At 38.3% G+C, this 10,044-nt stretch overlaps 1 protein-coding gene across 2 annotated transcripts in view; it reads right to left on the bottom strand.

Annotated features, from left to right (window-relative positions):
- LOC140247967 (DGAT1/2-independent enzyme synthesizing storage lipids) overlaps positions 1-10,044 on the bottom strand; it is a 31,315-nt gene that overhangs the window by 6,991 nt on the left and 14,280 nt on the right. The window contains exons 6-7 of one of the 2 annotated variants that reach the window (XM_072328203.1): positions 8,604-8,743; positions 6,815-6,929 (exon numbers count right to left, since the gene is read on the bottom strand). In XM_072328203.1, the coding sequence (XP_072184304.1) occupies positions 6,825-6,929; positions 8,604-8,743 (245 nt within the window). In that variant the 3' untranslated portion in view covers positions 6,815-6,824. Of the gene's footprint in view, positions 1-4,652; positions 6,930-8,603; positions 8,744-10,044 lie in introns of those variants that run through there. The other variant, XM_072328204.1, reaches the window with a different exon arrangement.

Genomic DNA, 10,044 nt, shown 5'->3' with positions numbered 1-10,044 from the left:
TGGAGCTCCTCCTGCGCCCTGTCAGGATGCAAACACAGGATCTGGTATTAAAGCCCAGAGAAGCTCAGCTGAAGCATTCAGAGGAATAACCTCTGCTTCAGCAGCGTGGTTTGCCATTCATGCCAAGGCAGCAACGCTTTTAAATTCTCATGCCCTCATTGTTTCTGACATCAGAAAACACTGTCTGCAAACTTTCAGCCAATATGCCTGAAGGGGGAAAAAAAAAAAAGCCAAAATAAAGGCAAAATGTTTCACAGTGTAAACTTCCTCATGCAAAGATCCTTCCTTTGTTTGCCCTTAGATGCCCACAAAGGCACTGCAGTATTGGTTTTTATTCCATGCTAGCAGTTATTGCTTCTGTATTGGTAAATGTGAAACAAGCATCCAGAAGGCAAAGGTCCTTGCAGATTAGGCATATAAAACAAGTTTTTTGGTTTGGTTTGTTTTTTTCATCTTAAAAAACAGAACAACTGCAATATCTGAGCAACACTGAGCCATCTTGCATTGTACAGCTTTTCAAACTTAAGAATGATTGATGAATATTAACCCATTTCAGAGCTGCAGCAGAAATTGGTGAGGTGCAACACTGCTTGCTAAGCAAAAGAGCAAATTATAAGGACAAAAAATGAAAGGACAAAAAACAAAGAAAATAACTCAGCTCCCTGTGCAGGGTCGAGTTTCCATTTCTCACGGGTTCTTGTAAGGCCAGTGAATCGTTGGGAGAAATCAACTTTCAGCTTTGTCCACTGCAAGAGAAGGTAAATTCAGCACATGCACAGAGCAGTACGGGATCTCAGGAAGGGAAACTTTCATTGCCAGCATATGAATTACCTGGGAACAGTCATGTTTTCTTCATTTGATTTATTTACTTCAACGAGCTGCCATCACCTGCTGAATGTCTTCAGATTGATTTCACTCCACCCCAGCAGCAGGGCATTTACACTGGGATGAATCACTTCCACCATCTCTTGATGCAGCGTACTGATGTAAAGCCAAATGTCTTTTGCTCTCCCCAGTTGCAAAACAGGAGCTGTTCCCAGTAGTTTATTATCAAATCTGATTAATTTGAGGTAGCACATCCTCATCCTGCCACAAAAAGGCTGCTACTACAGGTTTGTATGTTTTCCTTCTTCATGTCTCTGTCATCTCTTGCTTGGCACGCAGCCTGGAAAGCACGAGTGACTGGTGAAACAGGACAGCTTGCCAAGGAGACAAAACTCCTTCTGAAGAACAACCCCAAAAAGAGTATTGGTCTTTTTAAAGTGGTCCCTCCTCTCTCTGGGTGAAATCGGTAGCTCACAATCGCTTATATTTGAGTATGTGTGTTTTCCCCATTGTCAAACCTGCTGTTCCTTTGCACGTTACTCTGGAGCTCAGGAAAACTGGTATTGCAAATATCTGTTGAAGTGGCAGTGCTGCTCTGGGTCCTGAGCATTCCAAGCTTTATTTGTCTGAATGCAAGCATGCTGCCAACATGGATGCTGTCCGTTTCAGACATTGGAAATGGGGCCAAGTCCTCCAGAGTTGTAACTTCCGACTGATAAAAAAACACATTCCTATACAGTTAGCTCCTACACTATAGGAAATCTGTATGAACATCTGAAACTTGGGCTTTAGAAACCACTTAGTTGCTTGCTGTCATAGTACAGCCCACGTTTTGCTGCCTGGTTTGAAGAGAAGTCCTATTAGAAATCAGCACATCTACAGAAACTACTTAGTCCACAGGCTGATAAAAAATGATTTAATGTTTTGTTAAGCAAAACAACAACCAAGCAAGTATGAAAGATATCATCTTGACATTCTCAAAGCAGCAGGTAGATCGAATAATAATGGTCTGCTGTTTCTCTTGCAACAGCGGCTTAAGTAAGTTCCAGGTTCCTGTTTATACAGAAGAAATGGGATCGTGCACACACAAACATAGACACGGTGCTGGGTAAGTAATAAGATTAGCTAGTATCTGGTCCTGTAGCCATTAATGGTCAGAAGAAGTTAGTAGGCAAGAAGCTAAAAAAAACACACTATTTTTTGCTCTGTTACACGCGTTGCTGCACACTGGTAGGTGCTTAGCTGCCTACATGCTGAGTTCTCCGTACTTTTCAGCAGACAGCAACAAAAGCAAACTTCCAATGGTCTGCCAAAACCTACACCCGGTATCACAAAGAAAACTCTGCAGAGCTGAAGTAATTTAGAGGCACTGGGCACAGAGGAAACTAAGCAAGTTGAAACTGGTGAGATCAACACAACTTCAGGTCTGCACACAACCCAAATGCTCCACCAGAAGGGTTGAATAACTTGCACAGTGTTAAGAGCATCTGCCAGTTCATCTATCATAGCTGCCACGTGGAAACCTCATCGCTTCCCAGAAATGGCAACTGTGGATACCATATGTACGACACAAAGTAGCAGAGGCTCTTCTGTATAAAGCTTTTTTAATTGCCAGCAGGCTTCCTTGGTAGGGCTTGCTCTCAAAAGAACTGTTAATTGTGGTGGTAGGATGTGCACAAAGACTGGAATGTGACTGAGTCAGCTCTCCAGCTGTAACTTCTAGTGTCTGTTAAGTTGTATCTGAGGAAGATACCTGAGGATACTTGAGCCACAGAACACTAGTGGTAGATAGAGAAATTTGGTAAGAAGTATGCCTGACAGCTGGATTGCAGTGAGCTACAACAATTTTATGTCCTACTGCCAGACAATAAGTCCACTATGGGACTGACTACTAGCTATCTTCCACTAGAGTTCATTGGTTTTTAGCATGCTCCCAACTGTAACAATAAAATCTGACTCAAGATTGTCCAGAATTAGCATTCCAGAATTAGCTTGGGGGTCAGGGTGTGATTGTTTCATTTGTGGGTTGTTTTATATTTTTCATTACCGCCTTCAGAGGCTGGGCCAAGCAACAAGAAGCATCTTCCCTTTTGTTCTCACAAAGCAAGATCAACATGCCAAAAAGCTTTTCTGGAATGTGAAAATCCACAGCTAAAAGAAAAGAAGATGATCAGCCAAGCAAGCCTTCAACTGCTGTGCTAGCTAGCTTAGAAAATTAATCCAACCTACTATAGGCAACAGAAAACTGAAGGGACGGAGCACTTTTACACTGTGGTGGATCTACTAGAAAAGTAGTTTTCATACTGTAAGGAAATCCAACCATTAAATAAACACCCGGAGAGCTGGCAGCTCTATCACAAAGATTGTAACAAAAGCTTAGAAACACTTCTAGGTATCTTTGGTAGACTTCAAGTAGATCAAAAGGAGAATTAACAAATGCTTATTGGGCTCTATATTTTTGTTCTTATGTAAGTAGTAACCTAAGGAAGCATGGAGCTGCTCTGAGCACAGAGAAGACAAACACATGAAACCAATATTAACAAAAAAGAAAGAAAGAAAAACCCAGTCTAGGATACTTGAAGAACAGGCAAATACTGCAAATAACACATGATGATAAGAGTAATTTGCTTTGAGACTACCATTCATTTTATGACTTAAAAAAATAATGAAAAAAGTACTAGCATCACTGATCTGCACTGTTGAAGACCTTTGTAGACTCAAACTGAGTCTACAACTCCGAACTTAGAAGATAAGTCTGAGAAGATAAGTGACATCAGATAGACTCATGAAGTTGTAGCAGAAATGTTTAGGAGAGTACCTTTCTTACTATGCATTTTTAAAGATAACACAGCAATTCCATGCACAATTACTTTTGATACTTTTTTTTTTTTGGTGCAAAAATAACATTAAAAAAAAGCCAAGTTAGTGTCTATGACAGATATAATAGGGATTTAATAGGGATTCGATCACTGCAGAACTGATTGAAGCGTCACCGTGGTTGTCTCTTTCTCTTCAGAGTGTAACAGGATGAAGCAAGATTATGGTATACTTGTACAGCAAACCCAATACGAGATGAACCACACAATTGTGTTGACAACACTTGATTAAGTGCTCTAGTTTGCATTTGCAGTGATTAATTTCATATGAAAGCATCCTAATAATAGATATTCAGGCTGAGCTCTGCTGTTACACAACAGGACAGTAAACTGGCTTGTAGGAGGCTTGTTATCTTGCTGAGAAATAATGACAAATACCTATCAGTACTGTAGTTGTTCCATCTCTACTTCCAAACAATCTATAAAGGCACATCCTGGTTGTGCTGTTTCCAAAGAGAAATCTGAAAAGTCTTCAGCCTATCCAAAGGCTAATCAGGTAATTAGTGGTCCAGTATAACACTTTGCAAATTTCTTTTAAATACCTCTACCTAACACAGAGCCCCCCCTTCCTTTTTCAATGAAAAAGTGTAGATAATCATTTAAACACCCAATATGTACAAATAAATCTTAGTGGTCGGTATTTATGACTTACTTTCTATCACAGGATCTTAAATGTAACCCACAGTGGTACTGCAGCGCCTCTGCAGAACTGAATACAACTACTTGAATTCAGACCTTATTCCTTACGTGACTTTTGTCCCATTTTCCACTGTTGTCTGAATTACTTCTTTAATTCATTCCTTCATGGACTTGGATCCTTCCACCCCTTATTCAGATACTAGGCAGGAATAGCTTTCCAAGGGTATTACAAATACCTCAAAACCAGTAAAGGTTCAACAGTGCAGGACATGAGTAATTTCATTTAGTTCAAACACAACATGAAACCTCAGAGCCTGTTTCAATGGTCAATTTTATTTGAAAGGTGTCTCCTATACAATTTTATATAAAGAAATAAATATGAAAGGCCTATACAAATATGAACACTTAAAGAGTACCAGTACTGTCCTTCATTTGTCATACTCATCTTTCAATATTTAAAGGGACAAAAATTGCATCGAACATCCAACATTTAGCAAAACCAATTTTTACAAAGTCTCTGATCACAAAAGGTACATTCATACCGGAATCTTTTTGACCGAGTTTTCTTTTACATACACACAACCTCAGTGTTCAGTTTTGTTCAGCTGCCCTTGAGAATCTCACAACATAGACCGATTTATATCTTCCTCAAGACAGACATTAAAAACAAAGTCATACCTATGCTGCACTCCAAATCAGTGTCTTGGCATTATTAATTTTAATGATACACAGCATTAACACTGTTTCAGAAATAAATTCTTCTAAAGCTGAAGGATAATCTTGCCTTTAAATAAAATCTAAACCATTTTCAGAGTTCCAGAAGGGGCACTTGCTTTAACATAACATGATTCTTACGCAAGCTTCAAAGAAACTTAATTCAGCACCACAGAAAAGGCTTTTGGTATCAAGTAACATTATAAAACAAGTAATCTTTTGGGATTTTTCAAACCATAGACTCTGAGAACATCACACCGTGATATTATTCTAACATAGGATATCATCCTCAAGCAGTTATGTAATCCCACTGTTGTTCAGTTTAAGGAGCATAAACCAGAGCACGTGCTCAGGTGTTTAGGGGAATAGATACTAACTTGAATACAACTGCTTTTTCTAAAAAAGTTGGGCTTTTTATTTATTTGTTTTTTTAAAGAAAAAGTCAAAAATCAGCACTACTGAAAAGAGACCACATGACAGAAGAAAAACCTTTTATGGCTTTCTTTAGGGAATTTGTCCTCATCCCAAAAATAAAGAGTTCTCTGATACTAATTTAAGGACAGTAGATTATGTTTGCTGCCAATCACTGGAAACATTTCAAACATATCTCGACAGTAAAAACGTAGGTTTTAGTTCAAGGAAAAAAATAATAATTTACTGTAAGTGCACAAAAACTCAATTCTACAACTCCTTCCTTTCTCATTCAATTGTTTTTATTTAATCAAAGTATACAGTTTCCCTCTCAAGTCTGACTTAATAACTTATATCAAATCTATGTTTGAAAAATGTGGAGGTTTAACAGCTTACATATATACTACATATATGTATATATGCATACATAAAATATGCACCTTGTTTTTGAAAAGAACTATCACTTTTTAAAGGAACATCATATTCATTTTTTAATTTCCTTTACAACAAAGCATTCAGAGCTTGTGTTACTAAATACTAACCTCATTTCTGTTTCTTAAAGTGTAAGTGCCTGGTTCATTTGTTCAAAGGAGAACCTACAGATTTAGAATCACTGAGTATTCAGTCACTGACAACACTATACTTGAAGGTAAATATCCATTATGGATCAGCATGAAATAGTGGCCAAGCTGTAGGGCTGTGATTCACTCTACACCAGAGTGGTTTCTGTAACAAATCTGCTTTGTTCACTGCAGTTCTTTCCCTCTCTACTCATGCAAATACTTTCTGAGCAAACCCAGTAAAATGGAACATTTTCCATCTCAGGTTTTACAGGCATAGCTAGTTGTTCTGCAGGCCACTGAAAGTTAACTGCTTCCGTCAGCAACAGATTTTTGAGCAGCATGGAAGTAACAACCTGAAGAAAGCTTTTACTGATGAAAACAGCTGCAGAGTTAACCTGGCCTACAACAGCTAGTTTGCAGTGGTAACAATCAAAACAGTGAGACCTTAGGTCTATTGTGGATCTAACATCCAGGTTAAGCAGCGGGGTGAAAAGAAATAGAAGGAAAAAAACAAAAACAAGAAAATAAACATATAAAGACTTGCAGCGTCATTTTTTGCATAAACATTTTCAATGTAGGAATGCATTTGTCAAAAATTAAGTTTACCTCATTAGGAATTACTTAAATTTGTGTTTCCCAACCCTGATGATACTGGACAGGGAAAAAGTGTCTCATATCTTAAAATATACAACAGCATCATTAGGACAGTATTTAAAAACTATTAATGAAAGAATGAATAAGTTATTAATATGACTTTAAGAATATCATAACTAAATAGTAGCTTACTCAGAAGACCTTAGTCTTCTTTCTGTCGCGTTTGAAATCGTTCCATTAAAGCCCTCAGTATATTTCCTGGTATTTTCTGATGTTTAACTATTAGAGCCTGGAGTGCTGCTTTTGTCTGCAAGGAAAGAGAAAAGTTTGGGGTCATCTTTATGTTGTTCACACATTAACATAATTTCTAGGATCTTTTCATCTTTTCAAATACTGGAGAACTTCTGCAAGTAGACATCACTTTTTTTCAGTGTTATTTCAGCCCACAGGACGTGCCTGTGGAATCATTGCTAGGAAACAAACCAGAAAACAATTATCTTATCTCTGCTAGATGTCTTCACAAGCTCTATTAGTGATATGCAATAGTAAAATGATGACACCATCATAGTAAACTACCAAAGAGATCTAGATCTATAGAGCATGTCAGTATCTGTATACTACTGCAACCCTGAAACTGCTGTCTATGCCCAGGTTTGCGTCAGTAACTCTTTCAGTATGAAGGAACCTTGCTTCTACACTAACTCAGAAGCAGCACTGGACACACAATTGTGTCTTGGCTGCATCTAAATCCCCTAAAGTAGCTGGTCTAGTAAAGTATGCTTAGACCACACCTAAAATACTGCGTATTGAAAGTACTTTCACTCAGAAATGTAGCAGGCCAAGAAGTTAATAGCAGCCATTCTGTTATATAATAGCTCCGTGGAGAACACTGAAAAACATAGCAATAAGTAAAAGTGAGGGTGAGGTAACAGTAACTTTTCTGTTTTGTCTACAAAAACACAGGCTGTTTAACTCGTAAGGCTTGAGACAGAACAAAGACCTACATGCTTTGGAAAACCAGTGTTCAACAAGGAGAAAAGTGATCCTTGGTACAAGTTCAAAAGTAAGTCTCTAAAGCATGGCTGCAAGTGATTCAAACGCCTTCCTCCTGCAAAGCAGCACTCTTCTAAGAGGCTCAGCCAAACTGAACTCCCAAAAGATGCACTCACTTCTCCACAAACACAAGACAGTGCAGACTAACATTTAAAGATTTCATTTTGCAGCGATGTAACGAGAGGATAAGCAGGGGATGACACACAACTGAATTGATACTTGCATGGCTAAAAATAAAAATCCCTTTCTCTCGGGTGAAGTTTTCAGAATGCTAAAAATGATCCTCAGTGTAGCTTTCAAACATGGCTGTTTTGGCTGCCTCAATCAGACTGCTCCACACCCACACATAGCTGACTGGTATCTCTGCGCTGAATGAATATGAGGACCTCACAATTAACAAACCACCTAAACCTGAAGAAAGCGAACATCCTAAAACAAATCTGTTGGGAGAGAAATTGGAGGAAACAGAAATCGAAATAGACTGTACAAAACCATGAAATAACATGGCTTTTATTGTTGTTGTTTTTTATGGAACTTCAACAGCCTGTGGCCATAGACTCGCTATATTTGAAAGACTTCACTGGTAACTTTTTAAATGATCTGGAACACTTTCCATGGCTGAACTGAACATATATGTTTGTTTTTTTTTTTAAACCACCTCAAGGTAGTCTTAGGAGACTGAACTTCCTGAGTCTCTAAAGCAAGATGTTTCTTGAAGCAAATAAAGAGTACAGGATTGACATTAGAAGGCCAAGACCATTCGCAAGATGCAGTAATAAAAGACAGCACTGAAAGTTAAGCAAGTCCAGAGTTTGGCACAATTCCATCAACTTCTTCAACTACCTCCATGGCAGAAGTCATTACCTTGACAAGAACATTTTAGTATTTTCAATCAGAAGAGTCATATTTACATGTATATCCATCTTACCTTCAGAGTCAGTTCCTCAGCAGTTATATTTGGATCATATGGAATGGGTTCTCCAATAAACGTACGAAGCTTGACTGGAAACCAGCCGTACATAGGAACTACTGGCAATCTAACACGTTCATACAGTTTCCTCAGTATTTCTAAAGTTAAAAAAATAAAATAAAATAGGGAGGAGGGGAGGAAAAGAAAACAAAAGGAACAGGGGAGAAATAAAGGGAAGGAAGGGGAAAGAGAGAGAGAGACTGAGATTACTCCGCAATTTTTTTTTCCCATCATGTTCTAAAACTGAAACTGGCTTGTTGAGTAATCCAGCCCATGACCCAGATTCTCAAGCAAGTCATCTCAAGTACTGTTCTACTCTCAGCTTTCGTTTCCCAAAGGCTGCATTAACATTAACCTAAGACTTGCTTCCAAACTCACTTCAAGTGAAACATCTACCCCAAAGAACAGCTGCAGAGGAAAATTCAGTAGCTCTATAGGAAAGTAGCTGGAAATACTACCCAATAAAGGTGACCATTTAGCTAATTTCACAGGATAGCCCACCAAACTGCAATTAGTGCAAGCCTGTTTTGTTCAGTACCACTGTAGTCTAAGGCATCAGAAAAAGTCTTATGTACCAAAGAGGCAGTCATGGTAAATACTGAAAGGCTCTTTGAGATCACACACTGGTTAGAGTGAAACACTACACAAAGAGGAAAAGAAAACAGACAGAAGAAAAACTGGTATTTCCATCAGCTTTATGAGGGTAGTTCTTCCTTCATGTAACTTCCTAAGCATCTATTCTAAACACTATAAGAACAGCACTCTTGTGAAATGGGTGCTAATTTTTCCATATGTTAAAAAAATAAAATCTTAAGTGATTGAAATGTCAATTATTCTGTATACAACCTAAAACAAAAAACAAAAAAACAAGGAATAAATAAAAACCAAAACCACTGAAAGCAGAGTAATGTCTCCAGCAATCATCAGAATAAAATTCCTCTAGCACCTCTGCTATAGAATAAAAGTAGCATCTATCTTTCTAGCTTAGGCCTCTTCCAGTTTGGGAAGATTGTCCTGAAAACAGTAAGAATGCTGTTAATTTTTGTAGGACAACATAAAAAATCATTCTGCATGCCTATATTTGATGTCTGGGCTCTCTCCATCCAGTATTCAGCTTTCAATTAGAGAGGATGAGAAATGGAATTGTTTTGTCCTGTGGACCTATGATGAAAATGTCGATGTTGTAAACTGAAACAGAACACGCCATATGGAGAAGACTATTCAGGCTCTTTCTGATAGCAAGTTAGAAGACAGACACACAAAATATCACAGAGGCAAGGAAAGAGCTAGCACTGTCAGATCAGCAGAGATGCAGACACAGACATCCCAGAGGTGAGCTCTTCAGACATATACCTGCTAGTATACCAGAACTCCCAATAAAGGATGAGTAAAGAGCAAG

This window comes from Excalfactoria chinensis, chromosome 2 (genome assembly GCF_039878825.1).
Source record: "Excalfactoria chinensis isolate bCotChi1 chromosome 2, bCotChi1.hap2, whole genome shotgun sequence".
Taxonomy (NCBI): Eukaryota; Metazoa; Chordata; class Aves; order Galliformes; family Phasianidae; genus Excalfactoria; species Excalfactoria chinensis.
This window is presented reverse-complemented; position numbering and strand designations above follow the sequence as displayed.